The sequence below is a fragment of the Tiliqua scincoides genome, chromosome 7, assembly GCF_035046505.1.
Source record: "Tiliqua scincoides isolate rTilSci1 chromosome 7, rTilSci1.hap2, whole genome shotgun sequence".
NCBI lineage: Eukaryota > Metazoa > Chordata > Lepidosauria > Squamata > Scincidae > Tiliqua > Tiliqua scincoides.
Genome location: NC_089827.1, coordinates 57,847,660 through 57,873,971, shown reverse-complemented (window position 1 = coordinate 57,873,971; position 26,312 = coordinate 57,847,660). Strand labels below are relative to the sequence as shown.

The window sequence follows — 26,312 nt, the reverse complement described above, 5'->3', positions numbered from 1 at the left end:
GTACACATTCCTATATAAATAACCATTCTCAGGAAAAGTTTTTTTAAAGATCGTGCCTGCTGAGAAATGTGCATCTATCTTAGTACAAGTAAGCACTCCTATTACAAAATATTACAGTATTTTTTAAAATCTGCTTGTTAATCAATGACATCTCTGTAATCTAAAGATTAAAAAAATCTAACAAACAAATCAACTAGACACTGCAGCCTTTGGAGTAAATAGCTATCATTTTTCTTCATTTGTATGTTTTTTCCCCAACAATTTCTAAATATCTCTGTTCCAGAACAAATTAAAGGCTGTTGATGAAAATCATTCTTCATTTCAAGTCTAGTGTTGCATTGCAAAGTCAGACTGTTTAGAAAGGCACCTGTATTGAGCATCTGATCATCATCATCTTGTATTTCTTCATGGAATTATAACAGTTAGATTTTAGCAAATCTTGCAAGTGCATGAACTCTTTGAAGCCATATCCAGCCTCTCAGTTTTACTGCCGCTCCTTCTAAGACAATAGCTTTATATCCTTGTTTGTCTCAGCCACTCCCCAATTAATAGCCAGAAACCTGAACGCACTGTACACAAACTGTACAATATTTCATAAGGTTTCCCATTTTGGCTCACAATTGCAATTTTAAGCCACTATAGAGAATGGCCATTTTGAAACAGCTTCACTAGGTACCTGTTTGTTTTTGACAAAATTTGAAGTGCTGGTGCTTACCTTTAAAACCTATAAAAGTCAGGACTTGCATACTTGAAATATTTTCTTTTCTTACATGTTAGTGCAAGGGTGTTAGGCATGGGCATTAAAATGTTTGTCAGAGGCCCTTCTTTGGGTACCCTTGCCTTCTAAGGTTAAGAGGATGGTAACCAGTGGGAGAGCCTTTTTGGCTCTGGGGTCCTGTTTGTGAAATGCTCTCCAAAGGAAGCATGCCCGGTGCCTACTTTTCTGTCCTGGTGTTGGGTGAAGATGTTTTCTTATTTTCTCAGGTCTTTTAAATGATGTGTTTTTAGCTCACCCCTGTTGTTGCTGGGACTGGTTTCAGCCTGTCCCTGTTTTATGCTTCTGCTCTTATTCATTCATTAACAGCCCAATCCAATGGATGAATACTCAGAAGTAAGTCCAACTATATTCAATGAGGCTTACTCCCAGGAAAGTGTGGATAGATTGCAGCCTCTGTGGTTTAATTGTTTTAAGTACTGGTAATTGTAAGTTCACCATAGGAGTAACTTTTACTGAGGGTGCAGATATTGAGTTGTATAAAATAAAAATGCATTATTTTTCCCTTCCTGGTGTGTGAAACTCCTGTAGTGTCTGGCTTAGCCTGAATTCAGCTATACTTTCTCCTCCACAAGCATTATTAGCTCTTACAATTTACCAGAACACCAAAAAAAGCCTGTTGACAACCATCTTGGATCATTCAGGACGGAAACCACTGAAGACCCCTAATGTTTTAGACATAAACATTTCTTTTTTAAAAATATTTTATTATTTCCGACACACATGCCCCAGTGAACCACTAATTCAAAGAGAGAGCTCCATTTTTACACCCATCTTGCTCTGATAAGGGATCAACACTGGGTAGACCTCTTCTTTCAGGAATCTTGCCACCTGTTGCAAATGAAGCGAGAAAAAAGGGTTAAATATACTACTCTGGCTCAAGTACCCATTAATCCCCAGCTTATTAACCTCATAGCTCTGTTTTACACACCTCCAAATAAAGCTGCATGGAAAACACATAAATAAGAAGTATGTCACCTCCAAAAGCCTGCCATTTTATAACTAAGAGGAAACAGAATATGATTTCTTCCAAACAAGGAAGAATTTTGCCCAGATTGCCGTTGAAGAATCTCATTAATACTTTTACCACCTCTGTTTTCCTTACCTGCTGGGAAGCACGTCCTGTGAAGGATGTGGGCTCTAGGAGAGTTTCCAGCTGCCCTTGGATAGGGCTGAAGTAGGGATCTGCACGGATACGTGCAATGAGATCATTATCACCCCCTTCTTGCTTCACAACAGCAGCTGCCTGCTGCGACAGAACCCGTATCTTCTCATGACAATCCTAGGAGATTTGAACACTGCATTACACATGAGGAAGAAGCACATTAAATCCACTCCTCGGGAATGATTGAGGGGCCTTAGAGACTCATCAAAAGGTAGCTGAGCTAGGCTGCCTGGAAATGAATGATGGTGTTTGTGCATGACAGAATTAGTGCCCAGCTTCTTTTTTCAAGGTGTTCCTTTACAGTTCAGTGGATCCAGAATAATTCTTACTTAAATTATACACAATGTACAATGTGATGGCAACCTCTGTCCTCCTTGAACTCTTGGGATACTTTACAGACTATTTTGAAGAGACAATCAGCACAGAGGATTTCCTTAAAGACTAATCACAACATTTGACAACTAGTTACATGGCTCTAGATGTACTGCTGAAATGCAAACAAACATTAGCAGGAAGCAACAAACATAATTCAGAAGGCTCGTTGTAAGGAAAATTGTCAACCGAGATTTGGGAAATGTATCAAATTATGCACTCAGAGTCCAGATGCTTCCCCAAAACCAACAGCCCCATATCAAGCTGTGCACCATCTCCTTTCTAATGTGCCAAACAGCATACCTGATCTCCTGACATTATGCTGTGAGTCAACACTGCATTAGGAAATCAGGAAATGTGGTAGACTGTAACATGCGTTACAGAGGGGAGAACCTCACACAAAGTTTTCTTATAGGGTGGAACTACATATTACAATATAACCAGCCCAAACTCTCTCCCTCTGCCCCAGTATAATGTGTAGATCAAATTAAGCTTGAAATGCATTTTTTCCAATAACTAAGAGCTTTAAATACCATTTTCAAACCCCAGGATGAAAAAGGAAACCAGGAAACTATGAGGCTTCCAACAGTTTCTGATTTGCTGACGTTTTGATGATACGTCACCCTCCCTGCACCCTGAGCAGAATGCATGCACCAAGAGAATAAAAGGCCTACATTGTAAAAGTTTTCATTTGGTCAGCAAACAAAGAACCTTCATCACCACCTCTCCTCTGCCCCTTATCTTTCTGAAAGTCAAACAGCATTCATTGAATTTGATGCAATAGTAAAAGTGAGCTTTAGCTGTCTTGTATCTCAGAACAGATGCTAGTGAAGGCAAAATCCTAAGAGGTCACCTCTTACCCTTTTAGTAAGGTAAAACCTGGGTATGAAAAATCAAGACACCCCAATCTGGCAGTCTAAACATTTACATGGCAAATACTTCACTATGAATACAGAACATGATCTCCCAGTCTCTCTGCCTACTTCTCAGTCAAAGACGACAGTTCTATGTAAGGACCAAATGCTTCACCCATCTAGTGAGAAATGCATGGAACCTATATCGGATCCTATTTAGAGTGTCCCTCTATCTAAAGTCATAATATTGAACAAAACTGAGCCATAAGTGACAAGAAATTGCCTACCAGCATTCAAAGCACTTGGGTAAAAAACCAAGGAAACAGCAGACATTCAAAAAGGGCAGAAGTTTGTTAGTGTAGAAGCACTGATATTAAAACAGCTTTGCTCAGTGCTGCATTTACTTGGTGTTAAAGATATCTGCTGCAGCACCTTCCTTTAGCATTTACAATGTTTAATCTACCTTGAAAGACCGCCACATTGCCACATTCTAGTTCATTAACTGTCCTGCAAGTACTTTTACAAGAGCCATGCTTGCTCTGGTGGATTAAGTTATGAGAAACACCCCCCACAAGCCCTCTTTCCACTTCTTTTACAAAACAAGGAGAGCATGCCATCATCTCTACTTCCTCCTCCCCTTCCTATAGGTAGAGCTCAAGCTCCAAGGGTTTTGTGAGCTCATTAACACAGCAGCTATAACATAACATGAGAAGAGTCCCACTGGATCAGGTAAAAGACTCATCTAGTCTAGCATCCTGTATTTCACAGTGGCCCAACAGATGCCTCAGGGAGCACACAAGATATCTGCATCCTATTGATATCACAAGGATTGTGCTCTCAGACTCTATATTGGCTGCAATTATAATAAACAGAAAAAAGTGGAGCAGTTAATCCTCCCTTCCTGGGTTTTTTCACCCTTTCCATTTCTTCACTCTTCCCCTGGGAACATGCCTAAGTAGAGGCCCTTTGCCTTACAGTATAGTCCTGAGTACAGCCTATGAGGTACCACAATCCCCAATCCACCTACTAGGTCACAATCTCTGCTAGATCACTAGACAAATTCAGTGTCCCTAGACAGGTTACTCCGGCCACATCTCTAGGAAGAGATCACTCTAGGTAGGCTGGAACCTTGCACTGCTGGCTTGGCCTTGGGGCATATGCTGCTTCCTTCCTCCTGGGTCTCCACCCGCTCTTCTTTTCCCTTGTGGCCATATCCTTTCCAGCCTGTCCTGGCCTTCCCCCATGGGTTCTTGTTTTCCTTTCACCCTTATCTGCTTGGGTTTCAGGGAACAGTGCCTCTTCTTTAGCCTTATTCCTTCCGCCTTTCTCCTCCTTCTGCCTCTTACTCTTGCTGTTTCAGGGCCTATATAAAAGTCTACATCTCACCCCACCCTGTCTCTGCCAGGTACCACATCTGTACCAGCCTGTCTGTCTGCTAGCCAGGAGCAGACAACAGTCAATAGTGTCACTAGCTGATGCTGCAGTATCTGGCCGCCTGGCAAGGCCCTGCCTATCTGCTTTCCAGATGATTGACTGTGCTGCCTCCCAACTGGTTAATGGGGCTGCCTGCGTCATTAACCAGCCAGCCTGTGCCATCTCCCTCTTGGCTGGTGGGTTCCCACCTCCCACTGTCCAGCTGATTCGTGGCACCACACCTCCTCACCACCCACTGTCTGAGCTTACAGATGAATAAAAGCAGGGTTTAAACAGGTATAGGAAGAATGAGCCAAGGTATTGGCTTCAGAATCTTTTCATAACCCTTCTATAAGTGTGCAAAATCCCTTGATAAGTCTGCTATTAAGAACCTTAACAAGTACATACCTGACGATTGCCTCCAGCTTTCACCATAGCCATGATAATATTTTCTGTGGACATGAATGGCAACTCCTGTTGAATGCGTCTTGCAATTACCTGGAGCAGCAATCAAATAAAGGAGTTAACATACAGGTGCACTACTAGATTGCACGTCCTTCAACATTACTCCAAACACTATTCTCTCAGGACCCAATCCTATCCAATTCTCCAGTAGCTGTGCCAGTGGGGCATGCACTGAATCCTGTGGTGGGGGGACAGTCACAGAGGCCTCCTCAAGGTAAGGGAACATTTGTTTCCTTACCTTGGGGCTACATTATGGCAGCACCAGTGCTAGAAAGTTGGATAAGATTGGGCCCTTCATGTACACCATAAAGCTAATAGCTTCTTCCTTACCTGGCAGAAATAAATTTAGGGAGATTGATATGCTTGAACCCTAGTGCAGGTGTAACTGTTATAGTTACTGAATGTTTAAAATAGGTTTGTTTCAATACCTTTCATAGCATTGTATAGAAACCACTCACAAAAATGAGAAGAAAAAAAAGAAGTCACTGCCTCATATAGCACACACACAAACAGAACATTAAAGAAGAAGTTGCAGTGGATTTTTCTCCAGTGGAGTGAGACTGGCTGCCATCACAATGTAAGTGACAGAAGTACCAATTAGCAAATTGAACCCAGCTTCTGTTGTCAGACTTGTCCCTTCCCAACGTTTCAGGCTGTGTGCTGTTTCATTTTACATGCTGCAAACTGATTTATTCATGTCAAACTTGATTTTTATCAAAAGAATACTAAAACTGATGTGGAGATGATGGAGGAGGGAGAGGCAGGTTCATATTGCAACAGGTGCCAGCACTGTGCACAGTTGGCATATGCTGCCAGCTTGTAGAACCTAGTCCCTCTCATACAAAAATAAATGAATGGTATGCCTTAGATGTCCTAAGTGCACTAAGTTACAAAGATAAGCTTTCAGCTCAAGCTTTGAGCAGATGAATTAAGAACTTTATCAGAAAACTTATATGAGCTCCATATGAGAATTTTGGCAAATTCTGCAAGAACAACCTTAGCAGCAGAATTTAGTGCCAATGCCCCTCTAGTTGTGCAGAATCCATGTAGAGCAATTACTTGGAACATTCTGTCTAACAGGCACTTCTAGTTGAAGCCTTTGTTTGAGCAAAGGGTCTTGTAGTTGGTACTGTACCAACTGCAATTGTACCTTTCCTTAGTTTTGGGATCCTGCTGCCTCATATCCCACCTCTGCAGAGAATTATTCTCCCATGGTCACTAAAGCAGCATCGGATGTACTGATGAGGGTCGTTCCTGGTAATGGGAAGAACCACCACACTGTCCACTCTGAAGCAAGCTAGTACTTTTTATGTGAGAACACAATGATACAGTAGTTAGAATATTTATAACTTTTTCTTGTCCACTCTTTTTTCTATTTAAGACCACTATGAATCCAATGTATTTATATTCAGAACCAAGAGGATTCCTCACACCACATGTTCCGGAAGTCTCTGAAAACTGCCTCTTAGAAGCAGATGGGAGACATCACCTAGCCCTACAAGATCTTGTCATCTCTATGATCACAAAGAACCTTCATGGTTAACTCCAACTTTTTCTCCTCTTCACATGTGCACACTCCAACACTTTCATTCATAAATATATGCACATTGTACAGATGCACACATCACCAGTTCCCCCACTATCTTCTAACATCAAGCAATCTATGAAAGCCACTTGCACACACAACTCCCTCATATCTTCCTCTACCAGCTGACTGTAAAACAAGCAGGTTTAAGTCATATGTAGTTCTAAGAACATAATCAGCAGAACAATTTCCTAGACAATCAGCATCCCTTAAACTGGTTGGTCCCATGCTGGTATCTGCTCAGTGGTAACTTTCAATTTCCACCACTGCTACTCAGGCACCTGGAATTTTGCAACAGATGTATGAGATTGCTTTAGATCCTCCTACTAATTCAGTACTGGAAATGGATGGTTTAGGGTAGCAGTTTTAGAACTTTCTGAATTTAAGAAAATGTTCCCATGTAGAGTTGTTGTACAGATTCCACAGCAAATAATGTTGTGGAGAACTCTGGGAAATATTTTAAGGTACATTGTTTTATCAGGGGTGCTGACCAGGCCTGTTGGTCTTCAAGGTCACCCTTTGTTGACTAAGGGCACAATCCTAACCAACTTTCCAGCACTGACATAGCTGTGCCAATGCGGCATGCACTGGATTCTGCAATGGGGAGGTAGTCAAGGGGGCCTCCTCAAGGTAAGCCAATGTTTGTTACCTTACCTTGGGGCTGCATTGCAGCTAGGCCAGTGCTGGAAAATTGGTTAGGATTGCACCCTAAGTGTGTATCCTACAACAGTGTTTCTCAAAGTGTGCTCCTAGGAGCTCTGGGGCTTCCTGAAACCCTTCAGGGACTTCACAAGCACACTGTAAGTAGCTGCCCATGCCCTGCTACTCCACACATGCGCTGGTGTTCTGTGCATGAACCGGCAGGGTTCTTCGAGACTTCATTTAAGAGTGTACAGAGACAGAAGTTAGAGCTGTCCTGCCGCATATTCAACACAATCCAGAAACTGCATTGCAAGGAAGATTAGCAATGCAGACAACAGGGAAGCTCGTCAGTCAGCACTGATGTTTTCAGTGGGGAAGCTCTGATAAGCTGTCAAGGAATTCAAGGGTTCCTTGGAAGTCAGTCTGGAAGCTACTAGGATGCAGGATGTTAGTGGAATATACTTCCTCTTCTTTTACTATTTCTTACCTTGGGATACACCACAAGACCTTCAGAGATATTTTGCAGGGTGCTAAGTATTATGTCAGCAGTGAGGAAGGCCTCAGCTAAACACACACGCCTGTGGGGAAAAGTCACAAAGGAGTACTAGGATAGGTAAATAAATATCATCCCTACAGAAAGGAGTGTTTTAACATCTGAGTATTGATTATGATTTTCCTCACTGGTTTGCTTGCCGCTCTTATTTTTCCTATCAGGTAGAATCCTTAAGAAACATTTTGTTGAGATTAGCCTTTAGGAATTATGGTCTTCAATGCTGGCCTTATATGCCTGCCTCTGTCAATAACAAAAAGTTCCTTGATAAACATTCTTTAAAAAATATCCTGGAGTTTCAGTTCAGAGCAGATAATTTTACCTGAAAATGCTGCTTTTATCTAGCATTTCAAACTCCTTCCATATAAACTCTAAGAATGCAATTGAAAGCCGGGCTACTTGGCCTACATGAATATAAGCTGGGTTCCACTGAAATCAAGGGGGTTTACTTCAAAGTATGTATGTTTAAAGGTATTGCAAAGAGCATCAGTCACCATTGTGCTTGTAGCCAGTTTTACACTTTAAGACACATGTAGCAACTCTTAACTCCACATCCAATCCTATAAATCAGGAATATACCTGTTTGCACTATCATCCAAAGTGCGCTCGAACCATTGCACGGAAGCTGTCTGGAGGGGGTCAAGGACCAGAACCATAAGGTGGCGAGCTAAACTACAACAACGTTCTGAACGCATGGGATTCCGTTTGTAAGCCATGGCACTTGAACCTGTATGACAAGGGGGAAAACAAAATAGACAGCAGTATGAGAAGAATGGGTACATAATAGTGAAGCAAGGTGGAAAGCATGGAATCAAGTATGTTAAAATGGTACTACATTCTTAAGTTCTCTGATGGTTCATCTAAAGAAACTACTTAAGTCTTCAGAAGACAGTTCTCCAGAAGTCTTTGACATACTTGGTTCAGATGCAAAATCACAGTTTGGTGATATGAAAATGAACCTTCAAGATGGCTTGAAAGCTTGTTTTTTCCCCTCTGTTGCCGTTTTTTCCTGAAATAATACACTATAGTTTGAGTTTTCTTTGCAAACCAGAATTGTAAACAGGGATCAAACCATGGTTTCCACTCCTGTTTTGCAGTGCAAGTACAACCCTTGCTGACTTGGGCAAAATGGTCAATTATGGTTTGCCCCAAACTAGAAATGGGAACTGTCAAAAATGAAGGAAGGAGGGAGCACATGAGTCCAGGTTTCCTTGCATGCCCCATTCTTCTAGCACCAAACCATGGTTTGCTACTATACCAAAACCAGCCCATTAACTCATTTTCTCAGAGAAGCCATAATTTCAAATCAGCCTACAATGATTTGCTGAATGGCTGGTGAAGCGATAGCTTAGAAATGTGCTACAGAGTATTTTCAGGTTCCATTCAGTTTTAGTGGAAACTGTAAGCACTCATCTCTGCATTTGTCTCTTACATATAATAGTGGAATACACATCTGTTATTATATTTTCTCTAGGAGTTTAGACAAAGTTATAACTAACTTATTTCACTTTCTGTCATTCTATTACAGTGTATACAGATCTTCAGTCAAATGGGAGACAGACTTAAAAAAATATGATCACCACAGCCTAAACATGATTGATTGGAAAGAAGGCTGGATGATCCATATGTGTTACAACAAAATTTTAATAGAATGAAGGGACTAAAAAAAGTCTTGTTTCCATGTCAACTACTTACCAATTTGTTCCTTCTCAAAAGGTTCCTCTATTTCTTTGAGGTTGGCCAGAAGGCGAATATCAGTACATATCTAGAGAAAAACAAGTCAGTTCATAAACAGCATTAGTGACCATCCATACTCTGGGAGCTTGCTTCTATTACTAATGGCCGAGGAAAGAATGCATTTCAGAACATGAATACAGCCCAAAGCACAGAGATTTTAAATTGGTGTGCGAGATCCTAAAGGAGAACTAATACATAATTATGATCGAATGGTATTTATATAAATCAGAAAAACCTTATTAAGATGAACTATGCAAATTGCTGGAGATACCAAGGAATTTTCTACATATATAGTGGCACCAAAAATACAACTATATTAGGCTCAGATTGTTGCTGTAAAAAGACACTACAGTAATAAAACACCATAGATTTGAACTGACAACTACAGGCTGCTCTCAAAATAGAATTAAAGAGAACGTTGAAGCTGATGCAATAGGATTTCAGAAAGGGCAAGGAGATGAAAGTATTTGTTGAGAATTAACATAAAAGTGATGATATTTTATCAATCTAGAAAAAACGTGTGCAACCAAAATGTTAACAAAATTATTGTAGGCAGCAAGATAATAGAGAATAAGTACAGGATGAAGAATCTTAGATGCTTAATAGCTAAAGGGGTGCAGGGGGTAGCAGCTGCACTGGGCATCAATCTTTAGGGGGGCAACAAGCTGAGATTGCCACTAGTGATCAAAATTGTGAAAATCTTGGTATGTATGAATAATACTATCATGTTATATATCATTGGAAAGATAATTTAATGCAGAATGCAATGAAATAAACCTTATTGGAATATCTGTATTCTATCAAACATTATGACCAATTAGCCAGAAAATGAAAACACAACTGCGTTTATGGAACACAAAGTGGATTTGCTTAACTCAAAACTGACCTATGAGACTGATTGCCAGTGAGATGTTATAATGATACAGCATGGAACCAATAACTTTTTATTTATTTACTTAATTAAATTTGATTTTGTCATGGAGGGGAAGCTACAAAATTTTATTTGATCCCAGGGAGCGGAGAGACGTCTTAGATATGCCACTAACTGGGGGGAGGCTGCAGAGCAAGTGGGTGGTGAGCTGCAGGGGGGAGGAGGTGGGTTCCTCCCATTTTCACTTTTTAAAAAGCCTGGGTGTGACGTCACTTCCGGTTGTGACATCACTTCCAGGGCAACATTTTGAGTTTAGCACCGGACTACGTGATCATTAGCTATGCCACTGTATACTACTATAAATTAGTTAAGCATCTGGTTTGGTGTTTTGATTTCACAATTTTTCAAAGCATTTGCTGTTGTCGTTTTTGAAATCCACCTGTAATTTCAACATACTTTGGTTATCTCCCTGGCATCAGACATACTAGAACAAGCTAACTTCAACAATGAACAAAAAAAATCTGAATGAGATTTGTGCTTCTGAAACTTAGCATACATATGAAACTTTAGCCTCCATTATATTAACTTAAAACTATCTAGAAAAATTATCTGTGAGGTTGCGCTCTTCAGGTTAGCATTGCTTAGCAGTCTTCTCCCAGCTATGTCTTTGAGTATGTTGTTTCAAGCTGGTTTTACCTTGTGTATGGATGCTCCCAGACTGGCCAAAACAGACAGGACTTCAATATCTACTTTGCGACTGTATGTCTGCCCTGTAACAATATAAGCCCTGGAACCAAACACAAGAATAAAACATCATGAAGTTGAACAGGTCCATGTACAAGGCTGAGTGTGCATGCAGTAGTGCAGGCATATCCTACAACATCACCTGGATCCTTGGCGCTAAGTTTATGCTACTTTCCTGATGCCTTAAATTGCAGCTGCACAATTTAGGCTAGCATGTAGTAGAGTAACAGAAAGAGAGAAGTTGTGCTTTCATGCAGAGATAAGAGCATGGTGAAAAGCAACATCAGAGACAAGATGGGAGGGAATTTCATGGCAAAGTCACATCACAGTGCAGATACTCTGCTCTCCTAAGAGGTTCAAACAGTTTCAGCAGTAAGAACGTTAATTGCAGAGTATATTTCAAATTCATACACAAAGGAACAGAAGCTCAGTTTAACAATGCCCCACTAAGTGCAGTGTTAATGCTAAGGCAATGGGGAAGGTATGTTACATACCGCTTAAATCCTGCCATCTCAGTCACCAGCCTGTCAAGCTCCTCCACCTCAGGGGAAAAACAGACAGGAACCGTAGAATGCAATGACTTAGAATGCAATGACCAGCTCTTCCACCATCCTGAACCCAGTAAGTATTTTGCTGATGTAATCAATGTCATGCCCAGTAACTCCCTTGCTTTCCGCTCCATCAGATGACAGAGCTCTTCCATGAGTTCCACACAAAGCACAAACCTGAGGGATCACCTCTTTTCCTCCTTTAAGTGTAATTGAAACAGACTTATGCTGGGAATACTTACCTTGTCATGATCTCCTTCAAACAGCTGCAAGAAGCTAGCCTGGGTGCCAGTGGTGCCCTTCACACCACGAAATCTCAATTCATCTCGTGCTCGCTCAAAATTATGAAGGTCCATGCACAGGTCCTGGATCCACAGGCAACACCGTTTACCCACAGTGGTTAGCTGTGCAGGCCTAAATGTACAAGACAGAATGTCACTTAATGACAAGCCTACAGAGTCTTCATACATGATATTATAAAGTGACTGTATTTGCTGCTATGGAAGAATTTCCATAGGAAAAAGCTATTACATCTTTCAGTTCACTGATGAAAAATATTATACACGCACACAAACATGGTCTATAAGAATCATATGGCAACCTTTACAGTTTTATTTATTAAGCCAGAATGCCAGTTGATGGACTTTCATGGAAAATTACATTCTTCTTTATATTTTGAGCGAGTGCCTATTCAGGGGCAGAACAAACATGCAAAGACATACATTGAAATGAGCATTTGTCATGAAATCAGTGTACATTTGGATGCAAAACCCATGCAAATTTCCTTATACACAAGATATCAGAGTCCTTCTCTCTTGGTTAAAAACAGAACAGAATGAGGAAAAAAGTTCCCTGTGAAAGCGGGAGTAGCAAGTCACATGATATGCCTGAACCAGGAAATTTTCTGCCCTCAGAAAGGTAAGTGCTCAGGAAACTCCCAACCTTTCCAGCAGGCAGGTGCTGCTGGGGTACCTGCAAACACAGAAAGACTGCCAAAGGACAGTGAGCAGTGCAGCAGGAGAGACTAGCATGAGTTTTGCCATGAAGAAATTCCCAAATTGCAGTGAATGTATGTTTGCAAATTTCATGTGGAGCAATACTCATGGATGTCACCCAGAAACATGCAATATGAGGATGGCATATCTATGCCTTTGAATACCTATGTTCTTTTGCAACATATGTCAAAGGATGGACATTCTGTGTTTTCAAATGCAACATGGTCTGAGTCACTCTTGAGGATGGAGGAAAAGGCCTAGTCCCCCAACCGAAGTCATATCAAAGCAGCTTTAGCTGTAGTTCTGTTCAATGCAATACTTGATACAAACACAGCAAAATGCGTGGGCTCTGCTGGATGCCTACCCATTCCTGGCTACAAGTTCTGCCCAGGAAGCCAGAATCACATTACATAATATTAGCAGAGTTTCTGACTAAAGCAGGATGTAGAAGTGTTCCAAATATTAGAAATAAAAATATTACGCTTTTATTTTAAATAAAAGAGACAAAGAAAAGAGATTTTAGTTAACTATACCCAGATTCTAAGTTCCACTAGATTTATTTGTATCACCATTTCTTTTCAGGTTTGATTTACAAGTCTGTAAAGCCCATAGAGAAGGCAACTTATTTCCCCCCGTTGCAGCAACAACAGAAGAAATGGTTTTCTAGAAAACTGTATCCATGCACTTCATCTTGCAGTGTTAGAGAAAGTGCCTTTGGCACCTGTAAGTCCTGTGGTTATTGATTCTTTTTGGCTTGTTTGGCTGAAGGACATGAACAGGATCATTGGAAGTGCAAGTGAACTCTTGATCCAGTCTGATAGGTCAACTATCAGAGGTGGGCTAGCCAAGGTGAGTAATTAATGCTTTGCTTGCAGAGGACAAAGTTCCAAAAGACTAAAAATAGCAGTTCGGTGCCCCCTCAAAGAAGTTCACTGTTGATCCCAATATGTTGACTTGTAGATTGTTTCAAAAGAGAATAAAAGCCGCTGGGAAGCTTGTAAAAACAGCTTCCCTCCCCGCAATGAATCTTGAACCTGTTTCTCATCTCTTCATTGCTTCTCTGACTCCTTATTCTGCTACATCAGTCATTGCTACAATGTTGGATAACAACCAGTTGGTTTCTAATCTTCCATTCTTGGGCAAAGTGTTCAAGTGCATTGTGATGAGCCAGGTCGAGGAATTCCTGGAAGAAACTGATTATGTTGATCCTTTCCACTGTGGCTCCTGACCTGGATTTGAGACTGAAGCAGCCTTGGTCATCTTAGAGCAAGATAATCAAAGAGCAAGATAATCTACACTAGGAATTGGACAGGGAGAGAACATCCCTGTTAGTTTTTCTGGACCTCTCAGCAACTTTCAATACCAAAGAACATAATATCGATCTGAACCATCTGGTCAGGATGGAGCTAGGAGGCTGTGACTATAGTCTTCCAGCAAGGAGTTTCCGAAGTTAGTGCCAGGGAACTCCTGCTCAATACCTTGGCTTCTGACACGGTGTTCTACAGGGCCCTACTCTTTCCCCAACACGATTTAACATCTACATAAGAGTGCTAGGAGAGATGATCTGGAGGTATGGTGCTTGTGTTCTTAATTTTTACTATAAGTTGCCTAGAGTGACCCAAAGGGAGAAAGGTGGGGTAAACACTTTTTAATAAATAATAATAGCAGCAGCATTTGAGGTCCGATGAACTAAGGCAGAATAAAAGAGGTGAGGAAGATAGGGCAGCAGCATCCACAACACTGAAAGGATAAATTTCTGAACTACTTACTGGTAATGAGTAAAGCCCAAGGTGGGCAAGTTCGCATACTTCTCAGCAAAGCCTGCCAGACGACTGATCACCGTGGCCAGCTAGCAAGAGCATGGGGAGATGGAAGAAAAGGAAAATGAGACAACATATTTCACTTATGGACGTGCTAAAATTTGCTCCCTGTAGTTCTACAAAACAGGAATCAATATTAAAACAGGTTGCCATTTCAGCAGTTAGGTCGGTCAAACTATTACTAGTATTGAACAGTAGTTGGCCGGGCAATGACCAAGTTCTTTAGAACTATTTCCACAAGTCTGTGAAGTCAGAAAGTATGAAAAAAAACTATTTTCTAATGACTTTCATGTCTCTATATGAACTCCATAGAAACGCAGCAGTATTCAGTTACAGTGGATCAAATGCCCTGTAAGATGCCTGCTTTTTTCCCTTTCCACATCTTTCCACCCAATGAATTAACTCTGGCAAACCGTCACCTAGAAATAAACATCACTCACCCCTTCAAAACTGTGCATCTCACCTTGGGAAGCAGCAGATTGAATCCATCCTGAAGAACTATTAAGTCCTAAAGGGAAAGAGGAACACCACATTTAGGTATAAATGCAGCCCCCATTTTTGCTCTCTTCTCAGTGGAGGCTGCTAGTTCCATGAAGACACCCAGATGTAGCTACAAATATTTCTGTACTACTACAAAGATGGGTGCTGCAGAAAACCAACTGATAGTTAGAATGCTATCTGGGGATGACAAACACTATCACTAGTTACAGTCTAACTGCTACTGTTTTATATTTGTTAATTGTTTCAGAATGAGTAAGCGTGTATAGAATTAATGTAGTCAGCTACCATGACCATTTAACTGAAAATAGAAAAGATAAAAATAATTATAAGAAATTAGAGCAAATGCAGGATGCTGCTACTGCAGCAAGCTATACATCTGCAATTCCTCATGCACTTTAACAGCACAAACCTAGGCATATCTACTCAGAAGAAGCCCAAAGCTTCAATCCTATACACATTTATCTGGGAGTAAGGTTCAATAAACCTAGCGGGCCATACTTCTGAGTACACATGCATAGGATTGCACTGTTAAGTTTCCCATGCAGTATTTCACTGGGTTTTGAAATATTAGCTGTAATGTACACTTGTGGGGGTTTTTAAGATCCTCTCTGAACCACTGTGTTTGGTGTTAGCAAGTCGGATTCCATATTCCTCAGCAACACTGTGGCCATGGTCACTGTTAGGACTCCATGTGTTGGAGCCAAAGGTTGCCTTCCAGAGAGAGCAACCTTCTGGATCCAACCCTCAGCTTCCAAAGGAGAAGATACATTATCATTTAATACTCATACATGACAAGTAGCTCCTGTGTCACCGCAGAAGTCACAAAACTGACTTGGTTCAAAATCGCACTTGAAGTCCAGAATAACATTTCCCCACTCTCATCCTGGATAATCGTATTCAGAACCCCAAAATGGGAAGCGAAGTATCAGATTATCTCTAGAGCAGGGTGGTCCAATATGCAGCCCATGAGGCCCTATTTGGCGGCTCTTGAAAGCTCTACCACATCCACCACTAACAGCCTCCTACCACTTCAGCAACTTTTCAGTCTTCCTACTGTGCCATTCCAGCTTCTCCTTTGGAGAAAAAGAAGGTGGAATGACACAGCAGGGAGGCAGAAAAGCCCCACCGCACTCACCACTGCCACCTGCTGACTGAGCCTACAGAGAGACTTAGGTGGTTCAGAACCAGGAAGTAACTGGCAGTGACGTCATCATGTCTCCACCAATTACTTCTGTGTCCAGTCAGGGGGTGATGACAGGGTTGTGCACACTCCCCCCAAGCTGTAGGATGTTGGACCACCCTGATCTAGAACCTAGTGGTTGTAGTACAAGGGTTTAACAAGACATGGACATAATATAGAAGCCACAGTATCCTTTATAGCTCATCTAGTTTGACAAATTTGCTTTATGATAATTTGCAAATTATCCTTTATAGCTCATCTAGTTTGACAAATTTAAAGAAAGGATTGTGGGGAAATGATAACACGCTTTCTCCAATATACCCAGCCACACTGAAACACTAGGTTCTCTGCTTCTTCTGCAGATCAGCCCATCATTAGTGTTGAGAAGATGTGGGTTGCATCAGTGGCAAATTGTGAGGTGGGGTTCAAGAGTGATGGATTCAGTATGGCCTTGCCTCCCTAGTCTGCCACTGCCATTCCCTCCAGCCTGCTGTAGATGTAACCTGCACTGATCCTCTTTCTATCCACTAAAAGAGAGCAGAAAGTGGATCACTTACCTCCTTACCTTGCTCCAAGTGAGATTTCTTCAGACATGGAAATGCAAGAGTTCTGGTTTGATTTAAAGGAACCACACAGACAAAGGAGCTCCTTCATTTACACAGTCCCTTTAAATCAAACCAAAGTCCTACACTTCCGCAACTGAAGAAATGCATGAGGAGCACAGTAAGTGGCTACCACTCTCCCTCTCTCATAATTGCACAGAGCTGGTAGTCCCAAGGAGGCATTGGGAGACATTCTGGGTCACATTGCTGCTGTTCTGTATTCCATAAATATATTAGATATACAGTGGGGCCTCGCAAGACGAATGCCTCGCACACCGAAAAACTCGCAAGACGAAAGCTTTTTCGCGATTTTTCTGGTGACTCGCAAGACGCATTTTTCTATGGCCGTGCTTCGCAAGACGAATTTTAAAATTAAAAAGTTGAAGTTTTGTGCTTGAAATTTTTGAAATCCTCTGTACAGTATGTATGCCTTTAAAGAGCACTTAATAAACACTTTGTAAACCAAATTTGACTTTGTTCTGACTTTTTTTGCCCATAGGAACGCATTAATTAAATTTCAGTGCATTCCTATGGGAAACTGCGCTTCGCAAGACAAAATTTTTGCAATACGAAACCACTTGCGGAACGAATTAATTTCGTCTTGCGAGGCACCACTGTATATATATATATAAATATAAATAAATATAAATATATTAGAGTAACTCAATTTTTGTCATTTGTAAGATAGTGATCAACTGGCAAGATCAACACGTAATGTGGTTTTCTTTCTTTCTCTAGTTTCCTAGACTTAAGTACTTGGCAAACCAATTTACTTCTAGCAAGATGGTTTATATAAGTAGCATTTAAGAGATTCAGCTGCTTGAGAATGATTAAAAATGCAATTTCTTTCAGAGCACAAGATAACCATACTCTACATCTCATTACAGAAGCTCAATTACTAAACTCATATTTCTGAAAGAGAACATTCTCGGCAAAGGGGAAAGCAAGCATCTTAACCAGTTTTTAACTTCCTGAACTCCCCCCCCCCCCAAATTACGGTATTGTCACCAGACAAGGTGAACAGAATAGAACAAGATAAAGTTAAGAGTATCTAAATGAAACCCAAATTGAATATATTCACAATGTATTTTTTAAAGGAACTGCAAGAAATAGATCATCATTCTTGAGTGACATTTTAATAATTAAAACCAGTCGTATGGTAAGCAACTTCAGAACACTGTTTTACCGTATTGTCCCCCACATAGCAGGAAGTCGCTCCAAGGTGAATGATTCCTGCTGCCTTTGGACAACAGTGTGCAAATGTATGTACATGAGCCATTACATCATGTCGCAATCGCTTCTCCTCTTCTGCTGCCATCTTGAAATCTATGTTGTCCAGATTTGCTTCCATTTCCTGTATTTGCTCATCTGTGATGGGTAGACCCAATGCCTACAAGAAAAACAGTTTCTGAAATTAACCTACATGATTGATGTTAATCAATGGGCAGCCCAATCCTGAGCTGCCCGGGGCGCCCAGCCTCGGTGGCATGGAGAACGGCTACTGCTGGATCCTGAGCGCCTTGGGCTATCACAGGCAGCACCTCGGGAGAAGGGAATTTTTGTCCCCTTCTCCCGGGTATGCGAAACAGCCCTGCAATGGGGCTACTCACTTTACAGCTGACCAAAAGGTTGGCGGTAAAGGCGTCCGTGTAGGGCACCAAGCCCCACATGAATGCCTTGGATCTAGTGGAGCAGAGCTCCAAGGACTCGCCTTCCTCCCTCCCCCCGGCACGCCTCCCGCTCACATCCTCCAGTGGCCCTACTAACAAATGATCCTCACCCAAATTCCTGTGGCACTCCTGCAGACCATCCATGGCACACCAGTGTGCCACAGCACAGTGGTTGAAAATGGCTGCTCTAGGGACTCTAAAAAGTTTGGGAACCACTGATCTAAGTGTACTGAAGTATTAGTATGCTTGCATGCAATTATATTTGCTAGAAAAGGTTGTTCTTACAGATCATTACAATTTAAAGAGATCAAAACAGTATTTTGCCATTTCTCTTTTGATTTTGACAGTAGTGCATAATTATTTCCCTGGTATTTTCAGGCAGTTACTCTGGTTCCTTATGACTGCATATCTCAAACAGTCTGAAGAATGAAGTGGGAAAGGCTGTGATAAAACTAGACTGAAGTTGTCTCAAACTTGAAAGACAACCAAGTTGCATGAAAGTACACTGCAGTGCCCTACAGAACTAAAAGCTTCTCTAGTGTTATGGAGAGTGCAGTCATGCCATGATTCTTCTATGCTACTTGAAAACATTGTGCAGGAATTACTGACACAATTAATTCTGTGAATTAATTCTGTCTGATATTTCTCTGCTTCTTTTGCAATTTCTCAGAGGTTCAAAAATGCATGTTTGGCCTCTGCCAGACTTGAATTGCATACTCACCCATCACTTCTGCTGTCCCAACTTTCCAGACCTAGGGTTATTTTTTACCAGTATTCTAGTGCTATACAAATGGTTATGGCTTAAGTGACTTAAATAAAAACTGGGAAGGATATGGTTTATATAAAAACCAAGGCAAACCATGTAAAAATGTTATTTACTTTTCACTACATTTGATCCTCCTAACTAGAAATATAATAATCTCCCATGACAAATTAAAAGGAGAAGCTATTGGCACTCAATACAAATAATCTGACAGGGTCTTAAAGAAGCAAAACAGGTGCACGATGTGCCTGTCTCTCCATTTGCAGCTGAAGATCAAGATCATGGAGTTGTAATGCCTGAGGAATACAATCACACTGATAAAAATAACAGGTTGCATCCTCATATAGAGCATTCAGGATACATTACAACAGTATGCCATACTTTCTGGAAACACAGTTTCCAGATCGCACTGGCAATTTTATTTCACTTACCTTGTAAACCAATATGTATGTGGTTCTAAACACCAACACAGTTCTGGGGTGCACCTGGGATTTCTGCTTTATATATTAATATGATAGTGTTGCCCTTCCCCAACCTCTCACTGCTGTGAAAACTCCCTTGTCTGCCAATCCTTCCTGTCTACAACACGTTCTCCCCAAGCATGTACTTTCAACTTCCTTCCTCCTTTTTCCAAGACTCCTCGAGTCATCCTTCCCCCATTAGGTTGTGGAGTAAAGGAGATCCTAGGTATGAGGACTAACAATTCAGTAAATGGCTGTCTAACTGCTTGCTTCACTTGCCTGAGTTCTCAACTCCACACACACCATCACTCCACTATCTAACAAGCCTTTCCTACACATTTAGTGGTGGGATGCAACATGAATCACATCCTACTGCACAGGACCCCTAAACTTTCAGCTGCCAGGGCTACATCACTCAGTCTTGCTCTTATAGTAGGCCAGAGGAGATCAGTTACAGAAAATATATACAGTACAGGTCCAGCCTTGTTATACACGGATTTGACCCAACACAAATGGCCCCTGCAAATGAGAAGGAATGTGCTGATCCCTGGAGAAGGGAAAAAAATGCATCTCTTTAAAATCACAGTTTAAAAAACTGCTTTTTACTGTTGCAGAGAGACAGTCATACAAGTGATTACAGGTATAACCTAAGTATCCACAGATTTTTCAGTCTCAAAGCAGATGGGAAGGGCCCTTTAAATTAAAGAAAAACAGTCGTTTAATAATGCCAGAGTGGGCAGCTGGCCGACAATCCATCAATCATTCTCTCTGCAGGCTTCACTCCTCCCTTCCCCCTGAGCAGGTGAAAGAAGACTAAATGGCAGTAATTATCACCTTCTCCGTTCTTTCCCCCTTGCTGGGGCTCCTGGTGAAGGAAGGGATTGCTGCTTCCTAGTGAAGCCTAAGCTCCTGGAGAGAGACTGACGGCCTTTGTGTGCATTACAAAGGTCAGCAAGGCTGTTTTTAAATCACCAGAGTAGAGAAACTTTCTTTTTAAAATTGATTTGCTATAGTGCTATCCACATGAGATCTTGGAATAGAACCCTTGCAAATAATGAGACTCAATCCGTATACATTTTGGAGTTCTCCAAGATGTTGAAAGTGGAAATGCTGCGGGGAGCAGACATGGAGGTGAAAGTGGAAGCAGGAAACCTGACTGCAGGTAAGACAGAAGTAGTGTTATGGAGTAACTTTATTTGGTGTTATTATGGTGAGCATTTGGGGGGGAAGGGGTTATCCATGAGATTAGGTATAATTTCTAATATCCGGACAATTACAATATCCAGCAACCTTTTGGTCCTAGAGATACCAGATACTGCAGCTTTTATGGTATATGGAACAGTAATTAATGGCAGGAGAGAGAATGCATTTGGGGCCCCACCAAATTCTAGAAGAGAGACTCAGCAAAATGATCTATAGCAGTGTTTCTCAACCAGCTGCACAGGTACCAACAGTGGTACTTACTCATTGGCCCCTGGACACCTGCTGCCTGGCAGCGAGACTACGAACACAACACAACAAATAGCAGTAGGAGGCTCCAAAACATGCTTTTCCATGTTCAAAAAAGCCCTCCCATCCACCCTGAGCCTCTTACTGGTGTTTGTTGTATTGCATCTGGCCTCCGAACCCAGAAGTAACCAAGAGTGTTGTAATCAGCAGTTACTTCAAATGATGCTTCAAATAGGTGGACCATGTGAAGTCGGATGGTGGAGGACAAGCATTGAGAAACACTGAGCTACAGGGTAATTTGTTAATGAACCACCTTATGCTGGTGAGCTATGATGTGGATTGCAAGGGAATCTCAAATCTCTTCATGTTCATAGAAGAGATGGGACTTCTCTTGCTGGGACTTGGCCACAGACACAACTGTACAGCCAAAAAAAGAGAAGAGTACCATTTAATAAAGACTTCTGGAAAAGAGACTGATTGCCTTGAGAGTTGAAATGGGCTTAAATTTTATCAGAAGATGAAATCTTTGTTTACTCATTTTACAAAATCCACTTGCAAAGCAGAATCCACACTATAAACAGTGCTCTAGCTTGAGAGGGTCAATCCCCTCTGTGCTGATGAAGCAATGGGGTATAGAAAATGTGACTTTAAACTAAAAAGCTGGCCTAGTATCCAAGTATGATTTAGATAGTATACAGAAGGGTTGTATAACTAATGCATTACAAACTTTGCTACTACCCCCTTGACGTCAGGTGTGTTACATGTGGTGAAATGAACCCATTTGCCATGTCCTTTATCTGCAATGACCTTGTACATGTTAATCAGAAGACAGAGAACAGCAAGAACTGCCAGAGATTGTGTCACAGTTCACTTACAAACTTCAAGTTGTTCACCTATCAGTATCGAAATGCCCAAAGCAGCATGATCTGAAATTTGTTAGCTTTCAGCTTAGTGAGTGTATTTTACCTAATTCTGTCAGGACTGATCTTCCCAGCTTAGGCCAGATAACTTTTCAAAAGCTTAGTAGTAAGAGAGAACATGGACCATGTTTTGGAAACCATTTCAGAAAAGCCAGAAAGTGAGCGCAGAAAAATGAACCAATGGGGAAACCAAAAACTGGGGAAACCTAACTAGATACTTGCAAAAACTAAGTAGTTTTTGCTACTTGCAAGGGGGAAGTAATGCAAGGATCACTGAAAGCCAAAGCATTCTCTCACCATATCTGAAGTCATTATCCCCACCTATAGCTGGGGATAATGTGCTCATTCCTCAACCAGGACTTACCCTGTCACCTTTCGCATCTGAAGCACGTATAGGCAAAAGTGGATAGATATTCTCAGATATCCTATTTCAGTCTTGAGAACTTTTATTAGCTCTGTAATAATATGCAGGCATAATTCCCACATCATATGATAAAATTTTACAACATAAAATCAGCATTTAATAGTTAGATTAGAAAACAGGGCATTAAAAAGGTGCAATCATTTAAGTTTAGTCAGAAGTAGCGGTTTCTCAAACTGTGAGTTGGGACCACTTGGTGGGTTGCGAACTGATTTCTGGTGGGTCCTGCAGTGCCACCAATGAAAACATGGGTTATGGAAAGATCAAATAACTAATTGCCTCAAGTCCTGACACTATTCAAGTTGAGCTCCTGCAGTTTGCAAGACTGTGTAAATACAGGGAGATCAGTGTTTGCGGGTTTTTCTTATGGTGTATTTTGGTGATGAAAAGTTACATTGAAACTACTCAGCCAAGCACTTTTCCCAGTAATAATTATACAGTAGCATTCTATCTCTCCCTCAGGAAGGAAGAATTGCCACACATTCACTAGACATGGCTTGCAATGCACCACATTCAAGCAAGTTGCAAGTAAAGTAAATATTAATTCATTAAACTAAAATGTTAGCTGAAAAGTTCCAGCTCCTAGTTTACAGAGTGGCTGCTGGTGCTAAATGCTTCAGTATGGTTTTATACTATCTTGTCCCATAACAATGAAAAACCAAAATCACAAAAGCAATTTCTGATTAAGTGTTTTGAGGCACCAAATCTGAAGGAACGCCCCAAAGTTATCTTCTTTGTATTACAAATTGTTGTCACTATGGTAATGAAGTCCAGTCCATTTGGAGCTTAAAGATTGGGTCTCTTTTCTAAAACAGAATCATTTGTAGTCCTAGCCCTCACAAGCAAATACAGCCACCTTTTGTGAGTGTAAAGTATGCACCATGGTAAAGCAGGAGAAAAATTTGAATAGTCAACATGCAACAAACATGCACATGGGGAGAATATAGTGAACAAGTCCACATCAGGCTACCATTGGAATGTATTCTTCCAATACTTGGTTAAGGCTGTTTTCCTACATGTCTCAGTCTTTTTTCCTCTTGATGGAGAAAAGAGATCTGTAGAAAAACAGTTTTAACCAAGAGTGGAAAATGCACAGAGGGTGCTGAAGGATGACATAGGGAGAGGATGCTCACTCCTTCCTCCACCATTCTTGAACCTATACTGACATGAATGCAAGCCTCTTTTTGCATATTCTGCAAGGATCTGAAGGCCTTAGGGATGGACCTCAACAAGTGGGAAACCCTGGCCTCTGAGCGGCCCGCTTGGAGGCAGGCTGTGCAGCATGGCCTTTCCCAGTTTGAAGAGACACTTTGCCAACAGTCTGAGGCTAAGAGGCAAAGAAGGAAGGCCCATAGCCAGGGAGACAGACCAGGGACAGACTGCACTTGCTCCCGGTGTGGAAGGGATTGTCACTCCCGGATTGGCCTTTTCAGCCACACTAGACGCTGTGCCAGAACCACCTTTCAGAGCGCGATACCATAGTCTTTCGAGACTGAAGGTTGCCAATACAATACAATTTTGCATATTCAGAGTGTTTTTTTATTTTTTTTTAACTATCAGCAATCTGCACATGAAGCATGCATTCAGGTACCCACACCCCAAGGAGGAGCAGTTTGGTGTAGCTTGGGAGCTGAACTTAGACCTGGAAGATCCGGACCTGAACATCTGCTCAGACAGAAAGCTCTCCTGGGTAACCTTGGGTCAGCCATTATCTCTCAGCCTCACCTCCCTCACAGGGTTGGTATGAGGGCAAAAAGGAAGGAAGGAACCATGTACATCAGTGCTCCTACTGCTGTTTGTTGTGTTCCTGGTCTTGCTGCCAGGTAGCAGGGGTGCAGGAGTCCCATGATTACCACCAGACACCATCACAAGTACCATTAGTGGCATGGCACCTGTACCACTGGTTGAGAAACACTAAGCATTCACAATGGGAAAATCAATGTGAATTGCACTGTTAGTTCTCTTTCAGAATCTAACAGAGTGATTTTCAACCAGTGTGCTGTGGCACATTGGTGTGCCGCAAATGGTCCACAGATGTGCTGTGGGAATTTGGGGAAGAGTCATTTACTAGCAGGGGCATTTGGGGATGTGAACCCCCTCCCAGCAGCATGGTGTGCCTTATCAATTGTCAAAAAACTTATGACAATTTTAGTGCCTTGTCAGTGTGCTGTGAGATGAAAAAAATTGAAAATGGCTGTGTGGGGTAAAGTCCATTCCCTGTTACTTTGTCCCCTCCCTGTCCCTCTATTTTCTGATCACTGCAATGGAGGAAAAGGGTATTTCAGCTTTTTTTGGAAGCAATTATTGTCCCTTTAAGAAGCTGCATGGAAACCAGACTCTAACAGCAGAAAATTTACCATGCAGAGAGTAAAACTGCACCTGCATGTCCCGTGGTCTCTTCTAGGCAACTCCTTCTGAATGGTGACAGGTCTAAGGCTATAATCCTAAATCCACTTACCTGGGAGTAAACCCCATTGACTGGAATGGGGCTGACTGATGAATAGACATGCCAAGGATGGGGCTCTCATGCTGCAGTCCTATCCCCACTTACCTGGAAGTAAGCTACCTTTATTATAAGGGGACTTACTTCTGAGTAGATATGCAAGGGATTAGGCTGCAATCCTAACCCCCTTATCTGGGAGTAAACCCAATTAACTACAATGGTACTGACTTCTAAGTAGACGTGCCTAGGATGGGACTCAGGCTACAATCCTATCCCCACTTACCTGGGAGTAAACCCCATTGACTGCAATGGATGGGACTCAGGTTGCAGTCCTATCCCCTTACCCGGGAGTAAGCCCCACCGACTGTAATGGGGTTTACTTCTGAGTAGACATTCCCAGAGTGCGCCCCCCCAGCGGTACCTGCTCAGCCCGGGCCAGGTAGAGCCAGAGGCGCCTCCAGGTGCCGAACTTCTTCCTCTCGCTGAAGTTGAAGGCCATGTCGGGGCTGGCGTAGCGCGAGACCAGCGGGGAGCGGTAGCGGCCGAAGGCGTCTTCCTCGCCCGCGGGAGCCTGCGCCGGAGTCGCCATGGGGACGAGAGAGGGAGGGAGAGCGGCGCCTCTCGCTGCCACGCGCGGGCGACTGAAGCTCCGAGTCCGCTCTCCTCCCAGACAGCCAGCCGCTGAGGCCCCGCCCCGCCCCGCCCCGCCCCCTCCGTCACTCGGCAGCGGCTTAGCCCGCAGCGGCCTCTGCTGCTGGGGAGGCCGGAGCGGTGAAGAGACTGGCAGCCCAACCCTGGCCACGCTTACCTGGGAGTAAGCCCCATTCACTGCACTGGGACTGGCTTCTGAGTAGACCTGCACAGGATGGGGCTAGGCCCAGGCCAGAAGGGGCTGCTCTCCTTTCCCAAAGGCCCTGTGCATCATTAGCTGGATGCCTTCTGTTGCTTTGCTTAACCTGTTCCTGCCCAGCCCGAGGTGTACACATTTGGTCCTTGTTGCGTATATGCAACGTTTGACAGAAATGGCTTAACCCAGTGTTTCACAACCAATGGTACTTGTGGTGGCATCTGGTGGTACACACAGGACCCCTACCTGGCACCAAGGCCAGGTACATGACACAACAAACAGCGGTAGGAGCCTCAGCTTGGCAGGCACAGGGTGACCAGATCCAATGGAGGACAGAGTGCCTATATACCTTTAACCACTGTGTAGAAGAGGGGGTTTTGGCAGGAGCAGCTCAACATGGGAGGGTTTAAAAAACTGCACCTGCCCAACTTTCCTCTTCTATGCAATGGTTAAAGGTACAGGCACTCTGTCCTCCATCGGATTTGGTCTCCCTGGGTAGGCAGAGCCCCAAAACATGCT

The 26,312-nt window shown here is 42.3% G+C and overlaps 1 protein-coding gene across 1 annotated transcript; it reads right to left on the bottom strand.

The window, feature by feature from the left end:
• Positions 1–1,461: 1,461 nt before the first annotated feature.
• ADSL (adenylosuccinate lyase) lies at positions 1,462–25,631 on the bottom strand. Its single transcript, XM_066633239.1, has 13 exons — positions 25,368–25,631; positions 18,006–18,209; positions 15,000–15,044; positions 14,486–14,565; positions 11,964–12,135; positions 11,668–11,714; positions 11,126–11,216; positions 9,517–9,586; positions 8,401–8,548; positions 7,759–7,849; positions 4,988–5,077; positions 1,881–2,057; positions 1,462–1,606 (listed from the first exon to the last, which is right to left on the bottom strand). The coding sequence occupies exons 1-13, from the start codon at positions 25,533–25,535 to the stop codon at positions 1,520–1,522; spliced, it is 1,470 nt and encodes a 489-aa protein (XP_066489336.1). The 5' UTR covers positions 25,536–25,631; the 3' UTR covers positions 1,462–1,519.
• Positions 25,632–26,312: the final 681 nt, after the last annotated feature.

Coding starts and splice junctions, on each gene's coding strand:
- ADSL (XM_066633239.1), bottom strand. CDS start 25,535: ATGGCGACTCCGGCGCAGGCTCCCGCGGGCGAGGAAGACGCCTTCGGC. Junction 14,566..14,999: donor TCAATCTGCTGCTTCCCAAG/GTGAGATGCACA, acceptor TGCTCTTGCTAG/CTGGCCACGGTGATCAGTCG. Junction 7,850..8,400: donor TTGGATGATAGTGCAAACAG/GTATATTCCTGA, acceptor TTTTCCCCACAG/GCGTGTGTGTTTAGCTGAGG.